The sequence below is a fragment of the Pongo abelii genome, chromosome 5 (genome assembly GCF_028885655.2).
Source record: "Pongo abelii isolate AG06213 chromosome 5, NHGRI_mPonAbe1-v2.0_pri, whole genome shotgun sequence".
Classification (NCBI taxonomy): domain Eukaryota; kingdom Metazoa; phylum Chordata; class Mammalia; order Primates; family Hominidae; genus Pongo; species Pongo abelii.
In genome coordinates this window covers 40,105,248-40,125,608 of record NC_071990.2, presented here as the reverse complement: position 1 = coordinate 40,125,608, position 20,361 = coordinate 40,105,248, and the positions used below count along the sequence as shown (strand labels likewise).

At 46.6% G+C, this 20,361-nt stretch overlaps 1 protein-coding gene across 4 annotated transcripts in view; it reads right to left on the bottom strand.

Moving 5' to 3' along the window:
- Positions 1-20,361, bottom strand: part of DAAM2 (dishevelled associated activator of morphogenesis 2) — a 114,250-nt gene that overhangs the window by 26,180 nt on the left and 67,709 nt on the right. For all 4 annotated transcript variants that reach the window (XM_054558772.2, XM_002816853.6, XM_054558773.2 and 1 more), the window contains exons 3-13: positions 17,617-17,706; positions 14,150-14,224; positions 13,583-13,677; positions 10,838-11,171; positions 9,746-9,856; positions 8,248-8,351; positions 7,117-7,183; positions 5,333-5,450; positions 3,221-3,359; positions 437-495; positions 110-294 (exon numbers count right to left, since the gene is read on the bottom strand). In XM_054558772.2, the coding sequence (XP_054414747.1) occupies positions 110-294; positions 437-495; positions 3,221-3,359; positions 5,333-5,450; positions 7,117-7,183; positions 8,248-8,351; positions 9,746-9,856; positions 10,838-11,171; positions 13,583-13,677; positions 14,150-14,224; positions 17,617-17,706 (1,377 nt within the window). The remainder of the gene's footprint in view (positions 1-109; positions 295-436; positions 496-3,220; positions 3,360-5,332; positions 5,451-7,116; positions 7,184-8,247; positions 8,352-9,745; positions 9,857-10,837; positions 11,172-13,582; positions 13,678-14,149; positions 14,225-17,616; positions 17,707-20,361) is intronic.

Here is a 20,361-nt window from a genome sequence, read left to right as displayed (position 1 = left end):
CTTCTCCCTCATGCTGGAGTCCTTGGCCTCTCCCACACCTGCTCTGCCCACCCTGTCCTGAAGCCCAGGGTCTTGGCTCAGCTATGTAAAGGGGGAGATGCTTGCATACTGAGAGTTCACTGAGCTGGGCTACCAGCTCTGCCACTTGTCCCCGAGCCTGGCGCAGCTCCTGAGACTCCCGGGCCAGCTTGTCCTTCATTTTGTTCAGCGTTCGCATCATCTCTTCCTTCTCCAACGTCTTTGTCTCGCATTCCCGCTCCTTCCTCTCCAGACGGCTCACAAGCTCCATATGTTCTGGAATGGGGGTGGGACGGGAGAGGAAACAGAAGGAGAGAATGTGAGTAATGTGGCCCCCTGCCCGGAAGGACATGGAGTTACGGGCTGGGCAGGGGAAGGGCATGTGGAGTGCACAGCAGGCTTAAGCAGAGACCCTCACCTTTCCGGAACTTCTCTGCCTGGTCTCGCCACTGTTTCACTTCATTCTCGTTGATGAGCCTGGCAGGGCATAGAGGGAAGGGGCAATGTGATTGTTGACCATTGACTCACAGCTTCCCAGGAGACATCATCTCTCTACCCTCCAGGTGGGGACCCTGGTCTCCAATCTGTCCAGCCACATCAAGGGGGCTAGGATTTAGACTTCCCAGGTGTCTCTCCAGGTCCCCTGCCCCGTTCACATTATGTGTCTGTGGAGACCGTGAGAGAAAAGACCTTTACATACCTTATAACCCAGCCCCTTTGTGATACAGCTGGAGCCACTGAGGCTCAGAGAACAGGGATAGGGCAAGAGCTAATTAATGGTAGAACTAGGACTGAACCTCAGGCTCCCAAGAATTATATCATGACTTGCACCTCCTTGTAAAATAGGTTTTACCTTTACAAGAGATCAAAATATTGGCCCTACCATGGTCCAGGTTTCCAAAGACCAATGTGTAAGAGCAAGAGACATCACCCACACCAGCAATACAGACTGAGTGTGTTCAGGGTAACACAGAGGACAGCCTTGTTCATGCCAAGCTCTTGAAACTGTGTTCAAATTTAGCTTTTACCTTGACACCAAGGCCTAACAGGGGTGAAATCCCAAAGCGAGATCCCAAGAATCCTTTCCTTTATAAATCTGAGAATGTGGAAGAGTTAGACCCATGACTTTTGGCCTCTTCAGCCACATCAAGGACATAGAGAACAGAGTATGGAAAGGGAGAGTATTTCGTGAAGACATTTCTTTGAAGAGGGCCACTGCTGTTATCCCCAAGATGCTACCTCCTTCACCACCATCCAAGGAAGGGGTTTCTTCGGGCCTTCCGCAAGAGTTTTGACTCATGTTCCCTGAAGTTGGCAGGGAGGCAAGGTAGACTGGGGCCCTACTTGGAACCAAGCAAAGCCCTGGGAGCAAAACAAGGAGAACACTGCTGTGCAGGGCCCTGCCAGCACTCCTAGAGTTTGTTGGCACAAGAGATTGCGTGAGGGTTGCCCATGGGTCAGATATAAGCCTCGTGGAGGAACTGGGGTGCAGCTATCACAGTCCTGTGCAAGGGGAGCTGTTTCCACCTGAGCGAAAAGTGGGAACATCCACACCATAAGTCTACAGGCAGTGGACTGCCAGGGAACCAGGGGCAGATGGAAGGGCTGGAAGCAGCCAGCCAGCTGGAACAAAAATCTTGCATGGCCAGCGAGCTGGGTTTTGTAGTGAGAGGCACCCAGCAAGGAACTTCTGAAGATTCCAGGAACACACTGACGTCTTTACCCATATGCCAAAAAGGCGAGAGAGCAGGGAGCCTGTTTACTAAATTATCTTATCAAGTAAGACCTTTTCCCTTTTTCCTTCCTGTCCCCAGGCTGCCTCTTCAGAGGGTCAGACTGGTTCGTAGAAAGGAGGGGTGGGAGATAGAAGGGGTTACAGGGTAAATAGAACAGAGAAAAGAAGGCAAATATCACACACAGACATATGTGCACACATATGTACATATACACACATGCACACACACACACACACACGCCCTTCCCATTCCAGTTTCCTGGCCCCAGCTGGTGGAGAAAGATTTAAGGCTCAATCATGTCTAGAATGTCATGATTTTAGTCCTCCTAGTTGTAGATTTCAGACTATGTTGCACTTGAAAGTGATCTTAGGACTTCTGTTACCCAAGAAGGGGTAAAAGCTTCATTGGACCTGAGGAGTTTTTATCCTCTGGCAGTGGAAAAGATTGCCTGCTAAATAGTGTAATGAATTGGTAGGAAATAAAACTAAAGTTACCTTTTGATCACTTTCCCAGTTGCACTTGTCCAACATACCAATTAGGATTTTAACTACATCAATATCTGACTATGCAAATGAAAACAGTAGCAAGAATACCTGGAAAATAATTGTGTACTTGGCTTTGGAATGCAACATAATGAATCATTGACAGCCAATTTATCTCCTTAAGGGCAAGTGGCTCAAACTCATACTGAAAGTTAAGTAAAAGCTTAAAATTAAAAATTAGTATGTTAATGTAAGGCCTTATTATTAATTGATGTAAATTTAAATGTTTCTCTGTGTTTCTCTATCCAAGATCAATAAAATATGGTAAACGAGAAGGCCTTAGGCTCTGATAACCTTATCCAGCAACCTCATGATCAAATGGTCAGGCTCTACGTCAGTGGTCAGCAAACTTTCTATAAACGGCCAGAGTAAATATTTTAGGTTTTACACACCATGCACAGTCTCTGTCACTTATACTTTGTGTATGTTGTTTAAAATGTAAAAATTATTAGTTCATGGGCCATACACAATAAGCTGGAGGACTGGAGTCAGCCCATGCACCCATAGTTTGCTGACCCTTGTTCTAGTTAATGTGTTTAAATTCCCCATCTATCCAACCCATGCAGTGGATCGTGGAGAGTTGAGAACATGCCCAATACACCTGTGCTGGCTGTCCAAGAGAGTAATCACTAGCCACGTGTCATGTGGCTATTTCAATTTAAATGAAACAACCTTTAAGATTCAGTTCCTTGGTCATACTAGCCGTGTGTCAAGTACTCCATAGCTACATTTGGCTGCCACGTTGAACAGTAGAGAAATGCACTTTTTTCATTAGCTTAGAGAGTTCTGTTGGACCATGCTGCCCAAGACTCATTTCAGGATGACTGGGTTGCGAAAGGGAGCTGAGGTTTTGCTGGTGAGACCAGAGTGGGAGAGTGATGAGGAAGGTGGAGGAAGACAGGGCAAAGGCTGGCCACTGCTCACATGTTGACGATGTTCTTGACATTGAAGTTCTCCAAGGGAGCCAGGTCAGGGTCCACACCCCGCTCATCCTGCAGGACAATCTGCTGGAGGATGCGGTCCAGGAGCTGCCACTGCTGGAAGTAGCCACCGTTCCGTTTGTCTGAGGGATGACAGGTATCATATCTTTCCTGAGTCCTGGAGTCCCCTTTGGGCCCCATCCTAGAGTTGCTGCCTGGGGTCTGGCTGGTGAGGCATGCCCTTCTCCACCCATGGTAAGCTCCCAGTCTAGAAGAAGAGGCAATGCCATTGCTGATAATGGCAACTCACTGATTCAGTCATCTCTTGATTATCGGCAACTAGACTTCTACGGATGTGTCAGCCACCTCCCCAATATATTTCTCTACTCCCTGAAATACTTTCTGGCTGCCATTCTTTCTTCTTTGGACCCTGGGCATACTATGCCCAGGAAATGCAGATTGCTTTTTATATTATCTATAAAAACCACCTGCTCCAAAATATTACATGCTGAATAATGAGGTCTCCAGGGAAGTTTTTTTTAAAAAAGATTTTAGGATTATCCACATTATTACTCCACAGAGAAAGATGAAGGGAAACTGATTGCAGGTGTGCACTGAGAGTCAAAATGGGTTAAAGAAGTGCTTAATGGAATTCGAGAAAATTTCTTGTGGAAGTGACCTTGAACTATGAAGGTAAAGGCATAGTGTGTTGTGTGTGATCTCATAGAGTCTCACTCTCATCCCCTCTAATGACAGTCATCTGGCTGGACATGGACTTCCTTTTTATGTAATAACCACAAACTCTCTTTCCTTCGTCCTTGATCCCTAGCACTTTATTGACCATCATAAAAAGCCAACAAGTTCAGTTGTGACATCAAAGCAAACCACAATGCCTACAAGGTAGAATATCGAGTCTGCAAAGCCCCATTTTGGGGCAGAGTAGAAGAACCCATTCACATTGCCCATGGAACAGGAAACACAGGAATCCCTGGGAGCACAAGAAGTCAGGTTTCCCAGAGATTTCTATGCCCTTCATGAAGACCTTCTGCAATGAGCTTTGGAGAACTGATAGCTTCTTAATTCAGGTCACTGCATCTGTCCTGTCCACCAGTCTACTGACACATGCATTGCAAAGTGGTATCATTTACCATCTACCTTTCACCCAGCAAAATCGTGTAAAGCCAGGTCACTAGCTCACAGAGGCAGAACATGTTTTATCTCAACCCTTGACCCCGCAGAAAACAAAATTCTTTCTATATGTAAATATCTCGCTGAGCCTCAGGTTCATTCACTATTCAAATGGACATAATAATGTGTATTCCTTAGGTCATTCTAAGGTTCAGAGACAATGTGCTAAAGGACCTCACGTCATGCCTGGCCAGAGTTGGCACACAATAAGTCACAGTTGTCATCACTGTCACTATGATTGCTGAGACCGCCAACATCAACCATTATGGTGGGCCACACTGGTTTTCAAACTATTCTCTTTTGTGAAGAGTTTAAGTACCAAGGGGTACAGTTAAAGCTCATTTCAAATTGCATTCTGGAGTGGCTATTAGCAATTACGTACAATTTATTCAATCACTGTGCACACCTGAATCTTAAGAACTTAGCCATCTGCTCCCATAGATGCTGACATTTGGTATTTGTAGGCAGAAGCAGGGGAAAGAGTGCAAGAGTGGAAGCCAACAAGGACTAGATGAAGGAGTTGATAAAACCTTAAGGAAAAAAACAACCATGTTCATTCCACATCTGTGCTACTCCCCCAAGCACAAAACTTTTTGGAACTCCCCAACATGACTGATCTCTCCCCCATCATGAGCTGAAAACTGAGCTATTTAATTTTGCAGTGATCAAGCTACTGTTTTTGGACTAGGATGTTGGAGTTGCTCAGGGCGAAGTCCCCAGCTCCTTCCCCAGATGACACTGAAGACCTGACCCCAAGGAGGGAAGGAAAAGCAGGGGCCTCCGTCGTGGGGCCTGGCCTCCCAAAAGCAAGTGCACAGGGAGACATGGTCAGACTCTCCAATCCAGGGAGATCCCAAAGTCTTGTCTAAACCTGCCCCAAGTCAAGGCTCAGGCCAGCCGAGGGAAACAGCAAGTGCAGGGTATTTACAGGGCATCTGCAGGCAGTGGTGCAGCACAGAGAGCAGGCAGGGGTAGGCCTCCGTGTACTTCAGCTTCTTGTGGATCAGCTCGAACATCTGGGAAGCACTCTTGGTGTCGATGTGGACCTGGGAGAGAAGAGGGCACAGTGATTGGGGGGTAGGCAACAGAGGAAGTCAGCAGGGGAGAGAAGACCCTGCTTCCATCCACTACGCCCTGTCTCATAGGAAAGATTTTCTTCCCCTGCCTCTGGCCCAGGCTTAAAAAGAAAGAGGCAAAAGGAAGAGGGAGATAGTCAATTTTATAAACTAGAGTTTCTCAGTCTCAACACTATTGGCATCTTGGGTCAGATAATTACTCATTGTGGGGGCTGCCCTGAACATTGTAGGTTGTGTATCAGCACCCCAGCCTCTCCTTAGCAGATGCCAGTGGCACCCCCTTACACAGGTCAAAATGTCCCCAGACATTGCAAATGTCCCCAGGGGGAGAGGAGAGCAAAATCGTCCCTGCTTGAGAACTACTGATCCAAACTCAGGGAAGGGAGCAGGGGCATAGAGGATTCAAAGTAGCAGGTGGCATGTGGCGCAGGTCCACCACCTGGGTTCAAACCCCAGATCTACGCTTTAGTTGTGTGATGACAGGCAAGCTGCTTATCCTCTCTAACCTCTGTTTCTGTATCTATAAATCCAGGGCTTTTGTGAAAATATAATGGATGCACTCAGTGACTGTAAAACACCACCCAAAAGTAGCTTTCTATTTGGATAGGGATTTTATAATACAATAAAGCAGAGTTGTGTGCTTTCAGGGTTGCTGAGGTTAAAATGAAAATACAATTTAGTTTGCTAAGCATGATCTGGTTAGGGATGGGGAGACGGGACTCAGGAAGTTGCTGGAAGGCAGGGGAAAAGTCAGCCCAGGAACGGTATTTGAGACTAATCACATGCAATAACTTGCTCCCTTTCCTTTGGGGGTTTCAGTCTCCTCCTAGGCCGATGCCTTCCCAGGGGAGGCTTCCACAGCCAGCATACTACCAAGGCTCTGGAAGTGAGACGTGATGGTTCATTTTAGGTGTCAACTTGACTGGATCAAGGGATACTCAGATAGCTGGTCAAGAATTCTTTCTGGGTGTGTCTGTGAGGGTGTTTCCCAAAGAGACTGGCATTTGAATCAGATGACTGGGTGAGGAAGATCCCACACCAGCTCCACCACAGCACAGGGCCTGGAGAAATGGCTGTGGGGCCACCTAGAACCCTACTACCATGCTGCGATCACTCCACCCTGTGGGCTTCTCACTATCCAATCAGCTTAGGGTCTGGAGAGAACAAAAAGGCCAAGGAAAGGTGAATTTTCTGTCTCCCTCTTTTGGAGCCAGGACACCCTTCTTTTCCTGCCCTTGGACATCAGAACTGCAGGCTCTCCAGCTTTTGGATTCCAGAACTTGCTCCAGTGGCCCCTTATGTTCTCAGGCCCTTGGCCTTGGACTGAGCCATGCTACTGGCTTCCCTGTTTCTCCATGCAATAACTCCGGCCTGTCATGGGACTTCTCAGCCTCCATAGTTGTGTGAGCCAATTTGCCTAATAAATGCCCTCTCATCTGTCTATCTCTATATATGTATCCTATTGGTTGTGTTTCTATGGAGAACTATGACTGATCACAGGACCTGGCCACGGGGGTGTCCACCAGGGAACCAGCCCACACCAGCCCTGCCACAGCACAGGGTCTAGAAAAGTGGCTGTGGGGCCACCAGGAACCTACTATCCCATTGCAATCGCTCCACCCTGCTGGCTCCTCACCATGTCAAACCTCCTGGCTAGCTCCAAGTCATCCTCATTCCGCACCATCTCGAAGAAGTCTAAATGTCTAGACAGAATGGGGAGACAGAGAGAGTAGACATTACAGCCAGGACACACCCTTGGTTGAGGGTTACAGCCCCTTCAAGCCCCCCACTGGCTAAATCTGAAAGCTTCATTCAAGCAAGGTGAAAGCAAAATGGGAAAGAAGCCACTGTTTGTAGGACACCCATTGTCTGCCTTTTATAAGATCCCATGACCTTCCTTCAGGGAGGCCAATCCAGGGTCCCTTCATCTTAGAATGGGCTTCTATACTTCGGCACTACTGACATTTTAGGCTCGCTTATCTTTGGTTGTGGGAGGCTGATCTGTGAGGATGTTTAGCAGCATCCCTAGCCTCTACCCACTAGATGCCAGCAGCACCCCCCAGTGTGACAACCAAGAATGTAATGTCTGCAGGCATCGCCCAATGTCTCTCAATTGAGGACATCAGCCCTGTGTCTATTTTCCCCAGTACTTTCATAGGGTCTCCAAGTCAGCCCTCAAAACTAATCTCTCCCTCATTTTTCTATCCTCATGCACACATCCACTCATTCCACCTCAAAAGGATCCATCCTCTGTCCCTTAAAACCTAGTGTAATAAAATAGCCTAAACTAATGGGACAGAACCAGAGGGGCCTCACTGGTATCACATGGGAACATAATTGTGCCCTTGGATCAACAAGGGCTTTATAGCAAGCATTTTGGGTGGGACATTTCTTTGTTGAGCAGAAAGGTAATGCAGGACATTTAGCATTCCTGGCCCCCAACAACCAATACCAGTGTTGCCCACCATCAACCAGTTTAAAAACCAAAGAATACCCTCATAGATTTCCACATGCTCCCCAGGGGGCAGTACTGCAATGGTTGAGGGCTACTGGGTTCACCTGTCTATAACATCAGAGATGAGACAAGCAGGTCAGCAAAGAGGACAGGCAAGGGCACCCCTTCCCCCCACAGAGCTGATTCTGAATCTACGCTGGGAATGGCGGCTGGTCTCCAGGGGGAAGGGCAGCCTTCACAAAGGTCCCAACCATCCCCATCTGAGGCACTATCCCCACAGGTTTGCAATGGAGACAGGTGCTTGGACCTTACTTGTCCAGGATGGCATTTTCATGTTGCCGGAGCTTGTCAATCACAGGCTGTATCCCCAGCATCAGGAATTCATACCGTAGATGTAGGCGGAACTCCAGATTATCCTGGGGGTCACCAAGGGAGGGCCAGACTCATTGGCAGATCTCAATTTCCACAACATCCCCAGTGGAGCCCTCATCACCACCCTAGCCACAGACCCAACACATCTCCCACAGCTAACTCACCTGGAGCTGCTTCAAGTCCCAGAGTTCCAAGAAAGAATGGAGACCTTATTTCTTAGTTTAAAGCAAGCCCGCTGCCCAGCTTCTTTTAGGTCTCCTGCCCCACTTCCTTCAAGCCCCTTGCCAGTTCTAGCCTTCAGCACCAAAGAGCAGTGTTGTAGAGTGACATGGAGCACAAGCTTTGGAATCAGACAGATCTTGGATCTGGTTTTGTGACCTTGGGAAAACTTTTAGTTTCCCCATTTGTGAAATGGTCATAGCATAACTAATCTACAGGGATGACACTTGTTATAATTACCTGATGAGGTGTGGTTACCAGCTAATCAGAGCACATGCCAGCCATGAAAAGGTGGTACCAACAAAGGTGATGTTAGCATCTGAGGGACAGATTATTCCCCCAACCGGCCTTCCCTAACCCAGGGCATAAAGACAAATTGTTGTTGTTGTTGTTTTTTTTTTTTTTTTTTTTAAAAAGTATGCTGGCAGAAAAGAGGGGAAAGTAAAGATCATTAAATTGCTCCCTTTGCCCCTTCTGTCCTTCAAGTTAACCTTGACCAGGGCATCTGATTGCCTTAGAATTTGGAATGTTCACCTGCTCTTCAAGTTCTTCTATTGTTGCTTTTTTTTTCTTTCTTTAAGATGGAGTTTTGCTCTTGTTCCCTAGGCTAGAGTGCAATGATGGTGCAATCTCGGCTCACTGCAACCTCCACCTCCCAGGTTCAAGTGATTCTCCTGCCTCAGCCTCCCAAATAGTTGAGATTACAGGTGCGCACCACCACACTCAGCTCATTTTTATATTTTTTTAGTGGAGACGGGCTTTCACCCTGTTGACCAGACTGGTCTCAAACTCCTGACCTCAGGTGATCCACCCATCTAGGCCTCTCAAAGTGCTGGGATTACAGGCGTGAGCCACCACGCCCGGCCTGTTGCTATTTTTATACTTCAAGAATCCCATTCTGACCTCAAAGGAAAGGAAACCAGAAGGCACTAGAAGAACATGACCAGCCAACCAGAAAACAGTCCAGAAACAGCTCTCCACAAACAAGGGCCCAAACTCGCCCTCCTCCCACCAATGATTCTCTGCCACCCTGAGCCATCATCAGCCAGCTCAGCTCTGGGTCTGTCCACAGTGCATGATGCTATCTATGTAGGCAACTCCCCAGGAGCCCTCCCAGGTTTAATAGCAAAAACAATTATTGGGGAAGCAACACACTCACACACTCTACCCCAGGTCCAGAAAGTCAGGGAACAGCAAGGGCAAGGAGAAGGCACCCCACCTCTCCAGCTCCAGCATTGAGGACAGCATTGATGAAGGACATGATGGCTGTTTTCAGATTCACTTCATCCCGGTACCGGCCCAGACTTCGGTCTAGCTCATTCAGCAGGGTCTAGGTGGAAATGCAGGACAGAGCAGGAGGAGAGGGCTGAGTCCCCAACAGGTGTGGCCTTTGCACCTTTACTCCTGTCACCTCCACTACCTAGAATGCCCCATCTGCTCTCTCCACCCAATCAGGTCTGTCCAATTTACTCTGAGCTGCCCCAAACCTCACCTCTGCCTGGAGAATTCCCTTGCCTCTCACCTCAGTGGCAGTGCTGCCTCACTTCCTCTCCACTCAGCCTTTGGCGCTTGGTCTACATGGTTGAGCAGTGCTTCAGTGCTGCTTTATCATCGTGCTCCAGCTGTTTACAGCTCATATGTATTCCCTGCCTAGCTCTTTTATGGTATGGACACTGCTTTTATCTCTTTTCCATCTTCTGCAAAGAGTCAGGACCCAGTTTTTGGCAATAAACCATGGGGTTTGTAACATCAGTTCACGTCTCTATGGACTTACTCTGTGCCAGGCACTGTGCTAAGACACTTCATATTTACTGTTCATCTCATTGATACTTTTCTGGGCAGGTCAGGGAAAGAAAAGAGAATAGCATGGCTGAAGCTCCCAGGGATGGTCCCAGTGTCCCACATTAGGCACTGGCCCAAGTATAGGACCTAAAATCTCAATCTCAGCAATTGAACTCAATTCAATAATTCTTGACTGAGCCCCTATCATGAGCCAGGTGTTGAGGTTGGAGATGCAGAGCCACAAAAATAATACAGGCCAATATTCCAGCTTCCAGGAACCCACTGACTAATAAGGAGGACAAGTCCATTTCCTAGCCAAACTCATAACTCTTAAGGCCCTGCATGTGTTTTTATGCAAGCCTTCCAGGTCCCAGTACTCTTCACCTGTTACCCTCCAGGAGCAGGCATGCAGACCACATTACCTTCCTTTTCCCCTAGTTTCTTTTGCAAAGAATCTTCAGGCTCTCACTCACATGTGACATCCTCTGCCCCACCCAGCTGGCATCCCGCCTCCAGCCAGGCCCCTCACCTGGAAGCGGGTTCGCTCTGCTGCGTACACCTGGTAGTGCAGCATGGCTTGCAGCACCTTCTTGTGGCCGCCAGGCACGAGGCACACAGCACCCAGGATCTCCAGCACAGCCACCTTGGTCTTGCTGTTCTCTGTGCGTAGGCTCTGGGCTATGGTACTAATGGCCTCAGGCTGTGCCAGCACATGTGCCCGCCCCTGGGAGTTGTTCATCAATGCTTTGATGCAGCCGATGAGTGAGGTGTGGATGCGGCTCTCACAGGTGGCGTGGTCCATGCTCCGGAGGAAATTTAGCAGACAGGTCAAGCCCTCCAGCTCAATGAAGCGGGTCACAAACCTACAAATGAGAGCCATTAACAAATATATATTTGCATATGATTCTGTGTACACTTTGCAAATAGTTACCCCCTTACCTGTGTACCACCATGCAGCTTGTCCCACCTACAGTAGCCACTTGGTTTATTCGTAGTTTATCTAAAGCACTGAAATCCTATCATCTTCACAAAAGACTTGTGTCTTATTTGCATTTTAAATACTGTGTATTTGCATATCATTGTCAGTTGCATAGCTAAAATTGGTACGAATCATGAAGGGGATGATCATGATAATTATCAGAGCTGTTAAACCTGAACACTCCTCTCCAGTGAGGATGGAGATTAAGAGAATTACAGTCAGATAACGAAGAGGGCTTCCAGATAGGAAGGCCATCAGAATCATCAAGTCATGGGGTTAAGCCTAGGGAAGCTACATTTCAAGGGATCCTAAAGAAAATAGCAGAGTTATCTATCTTGAATGTTAGCAAAAAAACATTAAAACCCATTTAGTTCAGGGGTTCTTAATTTGGAGTCTGTGTTCTGCTGAAGAATCTATGGATAGCATTCACAGATCCAAGGACTTGGGTGGGAAAAGAAAATTACATTTTTATTTTTGGTAACTTATATAGCATTTTCCTCAATGATGAATGCCAGCAATAAATGACAGTAGTATTAGCATAATTTGTGACTTTGTCACCCCAAGAAATCACAGCTATGTTCATACCAAATTACAGTTGTACCAGGTATCTCAAAATACCATTTACACTCCTCAGTACTTCAAAATTATGATGGTTATCAGACTCACAGCTAGCTCTTGCTATTTAAGGTGTAAAGAAGCAGAATTCATTGCTGTCTCATTTTTATTATTTGTAGCTGTATTTTGATTGATTTGTTATTCCTATCTTTTTATCTATTATTTAAAACATTTCTGAGAGGCAGTCCATAAGTTTCACCTGGGCACTGGATGTCCATGGCACGCCCACACACACAGGCACCCTTGATTTAGTAAAATAATTAATGATCTAAGAAAATTATTATAAATAACATTACTTATCCCAGGTGTATTTGTGTTTATGTTATTGTACAAATACGCCTAGAAAATAAAATAATGTGCTCTCAAACTAAGTTAACAATAGGTATTTTTTACTTTTTTCTATTTTATGCTTGTCTGCATTCCATAAAATTTCCACAATGACAATGTGTAACTTTTGTTAGCAGAATATTATTAAGGGAAATTACAATAAATTGGGGTAGGAGACAAACCTGGCAACTTCCCCTCAACCCCTTTATTTCCTGACTACCTCATCCTTTCCTCTATCCCCTTCCCATTCCAGAACCCCACCACTACCAGAATGACAAGAGACAATTAGGATGCTCCCATTCTTCTTGAGGCTGTTTCTAGTCTCCTGGGGAGAGAGCTCAGCTCAGACAACATACACACCCCCATGCAATGGATGGCTAGCTTTTCGCCAGGGGAAGGGTGGAGGGTGGCTCCTGATTGTTTGCTCATTTCCATGGTGTAAATGCTCCCAGCATAGCCAATTTCAAGCTACAGATGTGATGTCATTGAATGCAGAGTTGGGAAGAGATGCATATTTCATAGTGTTTCCATGCACATACAATGCATGTAAACTCAAAAGTATACCTTATAGTAAAATGTAGAAAAATAATTAGGTAATTTGCGAATGAAGAGTTTCAACTATTACCTTTGTTTTGATATAACTTATTGAATCTTAAATTTATACAATCGAAATTTTAATCATAGCTACGTTTAACAACCAGCTTACAAAATTGCTGAAAATTCGACACTTGGCATTCGCCAGCTGGTACTAGCCAGTTCCAGCACACCACGGGGCAGACCCAAACACAAGGAGACCCACTTTGGGCCCCACACGTTGTGGCCTGGGAAGGGAAAGGGGTCCTCCTATGGCTCCAGGACTTCTACCCCCTTTTCCATGCCTGCAACGTTGCTCCCATTCTAGATGGCAAATCCCATCCAGGGACACCACACCGCCCCCTAGTGGTTGGAGTACTTCTCTACCCGTGCGTCCCTCCTTTCCTGGATGGGGCACTCACCCTGCCCCCTCATCCTCACAAGGCTCTTTCTTTTGTACCTTGTCCATTTGGTCACCCTCCTATTCTATTCCCTTACCAAAAATAAATCAATAAATTTTAAAAAGCACTTGCCCTCGATTCCTCTTTAGAGAGCTCCTCAGGACCTGAGGTTTATCCCACTTTCCCAGGTTTCTCTCCCCTCCTCCCAAGCCCTGGCAGCTTCCCAGGAGAGGAGTAGGGGCTGGGAAGTGAAGTCAGGTGAGGCGGAGTTGGCCAAGAGGACCGGCATGGGAGCAGAGCACTGCACAGGGCTTCGGGAAGGCAAGGAGACCAACTGTGAAGGGACTCGGCAGGAAGCAAGAGGGGGAAACTGAATTACCTCATAGGCTGTGTCCGGAGGGCTGTCTTCAGGTCTTCCACGACTTGGTTCCTCATCTCCGTCTCCTCCTCATCAAACGCGTACAGACTCTGCATCTGAGGGCCAGCAGGTAGAAAGGGGCTGCCTGTCTCCCAACCCTCTGCACTCCAGCTCAGGTGTGACCCAGGGGCCATGCTTGCCTCAGAAAGGGTGAGGCCTCAGGGAATGGTTTACTGAGACCGCGTGTCGGCCCCTGGGAAGACCTAGGTTGTGGGCTGGGACTTCACTTTCCTCATGTGTGAAATGGGGAGAAGTACTGGCCCAGTTTATTTCCCAAGTTTGTGTGATGCCCAAATGGATTTTAAAATGTTTAAATGGTTGGGGTACTCTGAGATTGCCCAGAGGAGGGGTTAATTACCTTAAAATTTCATGAATAACTGGAAAGCTGCTGAACTCCAGTGAGTGGGCAGTGGGGCGTTGAGGAGCAGTAAAAGGCAGTTTGGTGTGTTGGGGGTGGGGGCTGGGGGAATCACTCCCTGCCGTAGCCTTTCCCGGTGGGGGCAGGGCAGGAGAGGGGCAGCCACTCACCGCAGCCATGGAGTTGATGCGGTCGATGTAATAGTCAGGCCAGCTGGTCGCCAGCTTGTTGGGGTCCTCCTGCTCCTGAAACAAGAAAAAGGACAGCATGGACCAACAGGCAAGACAGGCCCGTGGCCTGAGATCCTGAGCTTCATTCAGTGTCAGCAGAGGGATTCATTTCCCAGCTCTGCCCATGTGGGGTGGGTTGGAGGAAATTACTCTCTCCCCCAGGCTTCCATTTCTCCCTTGGTGAAATACGGATGATGAACATTGACTCTCATGGCCAGCCAACGACACGGGCAGAAACTATGCAGGTGTGTGTACTTTCAGTGAACAACGTGCACCATTTTTTAAAAATTCTTTTCTCCTGTTTGCTTAGCTTGTATTTAATGAAATATAATTTCCTGGCTGTTGAACCTAATTCAAATTCCTGTTTATTTTTATGCATCTTTTTACTTTTTCTGATAATCTCATTCTCATATTTCACAAAAGTATTGGTCTGTGACAGTTTGGAAATTTAAAAACTTAAGTCTTTCAGGTAGTTCTAGAACACTAATAGAAAACACTTAGCACATAGTAGGCACTCACTAAATAGTAACTTTAGAAAAAGAGAGAAATTTCCAAGGCCTTGGGCTTTGAAAAGACTCAGGAGAGACCCCCTTAGGCCTGTGATTTAATTCCTGGCAAACTCCTGAATGAGGGGGATGTGCAGCGGGGAGGCAGAGCCCAGATTCGAGGACCTTTGGCCCAGTGCTCAGCCCTCAAGAGACAGGCTCGACTCTACCCCAAGTATGGGCAAGAATGATGGGAGTTAAAGAAATATTAATGTTGACTGAAAATCCAGCCTTCTCCAGCCAAATGGATCTGCTTCTGGGCCTCACACCCATCCTGCTCATTCCTGTTCCTGTGCTCCAGGTCACTTTGGAGGCTCCTCCCCATCTGCTTTCTCCACTCTCCTGCTTCCAAATCCACATGAAAACTTAACCTCCTCCAGACCCTCCCTGACAAAACACCTCTCTGCCAGCTGCCAGCGGGCCCTGCAGCTCTCAGCTCCATCCACTCGATGTTTTCTATTTTGTTTCACAAAATACAAATCTTAGACCAGTAGAAAAGCTGCTTTGTTTGGGTCTTTATGACTTCACATGGTTAAATGTTAAATTTAATTATGGTTACACGTGTTAAATTCTCCATGACTGAAGGCCAAACATTCTGCCTTCTGCCTTGGGGAGGGGAATCAGCACCAAAAACAATTGCGTCGGCAAACACATCCTTTCCTGCACTTGCTGGCTCATCACTTACCCATATGCCATATGCACTGAATGGGGACCTACTAGATGCCAGTCACCATGCTGAGCTCTGAAAGTACGGAGTAAAGAGTCATGGTCTCTGCCTTCCATGTAACAGTCCAGTGCCAGAGAAAGGGCGGTAAATGTTCTATGGTAGAGCCACCAATAGCAGACCTTGGGGGGTGATCCATCCAACACAGAAGGCTGTAGGGGGTTGGCATAGTGGTCTAAGAACACTGGGCTATTAAAGAGCATTACAGCTAAGACAGGTGGGGAGGGTGTTATAGACAGAGGAAGTGCCATGTGGGAAGGTGGAAGGGTGTGAAAGTGTGTGGGGAAATTACAATTTGGTTTGGAAGGCAGTGAGAGATGCCTTCTATTTTAATAAATCTTTATTTATTTATTTTTTTTGGAGATGGAGTTTCACTCTTGTTGCCCAGGCTGGAGTGCAATGGCATGATCTCAGCTAACCACAATCTCCACCTCCCAGGTTCAAGTGATTCTCCTGCCTCAGCCTCCCGAGTAGCTGGGATTACAGGCATGTGCCACCACGCCTGGCTAGTTTTGTATTTTTTTTTAGTAGAAATGGGGTTTCTCCATGTTGGTCAGGCTGGTCTCGAACTCCCAACCTCAGATGATCCGCACACCTCAGCCTCCCAAAGTGCTGGGATTACAGGCGTAAGCCACCATGCCTGGCCTTTTTTTTTTTTTTTTTTTTTAGCAGCTGTAGAAGAGACCAACTCAAGGGAACTCCATAGTAAATCAATTTGGAAAATGGAGAATCATGAGATATGATTAATTGCACCTGAAATTTCTGTCCTTCCTTCCTTCTTTCCATGATTTGAGCTTTTTAAAGACCTGCTTTTCTCACAATGAGATGCATAAACACAGAGTGTTATATTCTGCAGGTGCTTAATAAGCATGCATCAAGTATACTAGACAATGGCTTATAGTGTGTGCAGCCCATGCCTCTTGTCACAGGTCCTCAGCCTCTAGCACTATTTTACCCAGCAGTCTCGGGTTCTAGCAATGGGCAGTCACTTCCCATAACGGACTGGGTGGGCTGTGGGTGAGTTTTGCCTCTCTAGGCCTTCTTGGCCTCATTTGTAGAATAAAGAATGAGACTGTGGCGGCACTGTGTTGTTTTCCAGGTTCCTGCAACTCTGAAATGGTGTATATTCCAATCCTCCAATGTTACAAGGTCAGTCTGGCTCAGTGTGGAGACCTGGGAATGGGATAAAGGTCTTCAGCAGGAAGAGTGAGAGAAGAGCTATGAGCAGGCACAGGAGCACAGAGGAGACATGGCTCAGACTCCGCCCAGACCTTCCTGTCTCCTCCCAGGAGGGAGGGAGCCTAAGCCTCAGGCGTGGGAATAGCTAGGCTCTGGTCCCCAAACACCAAAGCAATGTAGAAGGGAAGAATAACAAGTTTTAGACTTGGGACTCAAGTCTGAAAACTGGGAGGGTGGAGGGGAGAGAAGGAAAGTAGGCCATGAAAAGAAAATTCAGGAGTAAAAGAAATAGACTAAAATAGAAAGGGGGCAAGAGCGAGACGTAGAGACAGAGGCAAGATGAAGAAACACGGAGATGGAGACAGTAGAGAGAAGAAAGCATAGCCGCTGGGAAAGCAGAAGGGAGGACATCAAGTCCAATTAAGCCCGACTGGAGCTCAGCATACCCCTTCTAGGGAGGGCCATAGCAGGAGGCTAACAGCATCTTTTAATAAGCAAGAAGAGAGGGAGGATATGCTGAGAACATGGATGGATGTGTGAGCCCTAGCCTGGGACAGAGTGGAGGCTAAAGATCCAAAAGAGGACACCCCTGCCCCCCAAACTGATTTCTTATAGCAAAGCTGCTCTAGGTATGGTCCATGATGCCCACCCTCCATGCCTGGGAGCAGGCACGAGAGAGTCCAGACTCTGCTTCTTTGTCTCTCTCCCAGCCAGCTCCAGTCCTGGGATGCAGCAGGTCCTGCTTTAAGCGTTTTTGAAAAAGAGAATCCTATTTCTTTGAGTGTAAGCTCCAGGAGAGCAGAATTTCCTTTTTCTATTTTATTCACTGTTGCTCCTCCAACACCTAGAATGGTGCTGGCACGTAATAAACATCAGGTGAACGCATGAGCAGGCAAGGCAGCAAGAGCCACCCCATGCCATGAACCCTGAGATGTTGCCAGAGGGATCAGAGAGGGCACCTTCTTCTTGCTGCAGTAGATCTGCCATTTCTTCTCAGGGGGCAGTGCAAACATAGCCTCTCGGTTTTTGTCAGTGAGATCCAATTCATCCTGCAAAGACAATAAGAAAAAATATGTCTGACACTAGGAATGGTTGAGATTAGAATAGTCAGCCCTGCAGGAAATTATAATTCCCCCAAATCAGTTCCTCAGCCTACTATCTTCCTCCCGAAGAGCATCAAAGATATGATAGGGCATTTCTTTTTCTATGAGAAATACAGCCCCATCTCCTTGCCTCAACCAACCCTATGTGTCTTCTATTGCACTCCCTTTACTTCCTGTCCACCTCCAACCTTGTCTCTGCAAATCCACCCTCCTGCTTCAGGTCACCCTGTTCCCTGCCGATCTCCTGCATTGCTTTGCTAGCTCCTGATCCTCTTGCCCCGGGGTTTCTTGTCTTCCATCCCTTGTCATTCTTAAGCTTGTGGACACCATAATACAAAGCCTAACAAAGAAGGGAATTGTCTACAGATCTAGTTCGGCCTCTCTCAGATTCTTGCCCCCTCCTTCACGTCTACCTGCCCTTCGAATCTCTCCCCTAGACATTCTCTGGCTCCCCCAAACTCAGCATGGGCTCTAGCACAGGCTGGAGAGAGCTGGTGAGGACAAGGGGCTGATCAGAGTAGGATGGGCGAGCCATGCCCAGGGAGGCATTGATCTGCTTCCGAGGGAGGTAGTGCCTGCTGGAGGCAGCCCCTCCCACTGCAGGACCACCAAAAGAAGGCGCAGGGCTCCATCAGGCTAGTCCAAACTTTCCAAGGAGCTAACTGGAACTTTATGAGGTCATATTTGGGGTAACTCCATAGGTATTTTAGGGTGAATTTGAAGGTTTTGCTGTGCTACACGGCCCCTGAAAAGCTCTCTTTTTGAAGCTGCCTCTCCTGTCATTCATGAGCAATGCCAGGGCTAATCAAAGGACTAGTTAATGGGCCATGGAGAACATAGTGTGCTTTTTTTAAAATCAAAAGCAAAACTTGCATTAAGCATAACAAAGCATAATATTACTAATCTTTATATTTTCAAATACAATAAACAGTGAAAACAATATCTAAGGAAGTATAATAGTCTTAAATTTTGATATATGTAAACTTTTCCCTATACTTTTATTCAAGGGATAATATTAAGACTTTATTCTCTCACCTACATCAGAACTGCCTAATAGAAAGATAACATGGGCGACATGTATTTTCCATTTTTTCTAGTCACATTAAAAAATTTAAAAGAAATAGGTGAAGTCAATTTTAATAATACATTTTAAACCAGTAAATCTAAAATATAATCATTTAAACATATAATCATGTAGAACATGAATAATGAGATATTTTACATTCCTTTTTTCACACTAAGTCTTCAAAATCTGGTGTGCATTTTACAGTTACAGTTCATCTCAATTCAGATGAGCCAGTAGCCCCACGTGGCCAGGGACTGCCATTCAGACAGCACAGACAAGGATTATTTGAAATAATATCCATCAGTTCACCTGCCTCTGGAACTAAAGACTCTTGCAGATTTAATCCCAAACAAAAGTTCTTCCCTAGAACTGCTCTCTATATATCCCAGGAAGTTCTTTGTCAAAATTCCCAGAATGCTGTTTGAGGTTTCTTTCCCACGATCAAAATCAGAAATGAAAAAGGAGAGTTATGTGCACCTTACATTTCCCAATACAAACTCTGTACCTCTTCAACCTCTGTGCCTTTGTTTACACAGTGAGTACTACCTGGACAGGGCTCCGCACCCACTCACACTAAGGACCTGGTCTAATTTCTAGGGCACGTTGTCAGCCTCCTCCCGCAAGTCTTCAGTAGACCTTCCCAGGTAAGAAGAATCTCTCCCTTCCTGAACTACAGAGCAGTTCCACGTGAGCTTGTATTCAGATTACTAATGCACTTGTCTTTTCCAGCCAGTGGTCTCTATACCTCTAAGTCAATGGTAGTTTTGCTCAGCCTAGGCAGCACATGACTGACTGCTGACTGCTCGCTCCTTATTAAACCTCACTTCCCTGGTTTCTTTAGCAACTACCCTCCTGAGCAGTCTCTCCTGCTTCACCCTATGTTCCTGCGTGGGCTTCCTTGATGACTTCTCCTCTTTTATCCTACCTTTAAATGTAGAAGTCCCTCAGGGCACCATCCTCCCTCACCTGTTCCCCAGGACTCAGTTATTATCTCAAACTCTCTCAAACTTGTACCCCTAGGCCAACAGTTTCCTGAGCTCCAGACCCTGGGGCCCAACTGTCTCCGGTACATCTCTACTCTGATGTACTTACGTAGAGTTACTATGTCCCAGGCACTGTTCTAAGTGTGTGATGTTTATTCATAAATAAATAACAACTTATAACAACTCATTTTACAGATAAGGAAACTGATACACAGAAAGAATGTGTGAATTGAGTTCATCATCCCAGCCCCCTCAACTTGAATCTCCTCCAGTATATCCTATCCTGTCCAGGTCCCCAACATCCATCCAACACTTCATGTCAGAAACCAGGGTGTTCTTTGATTCCTACTCACTCTTTGATCGTACCAAGACCTATTATCTTTCCTCCTAAACAGCTCTTGAATCTGTCCACTTCTCTCCATCCTCACTGCTAATACTTTAGTCTAAGGCACCCTTCTCTCTAACCTGTATGATTAGGAGGCAAAAGCCTCCAAATGGTCAACCCAGAACCCTTCTTTAGCAGAGCACCTTGTGTGGTCTGTTAGAAAAGCA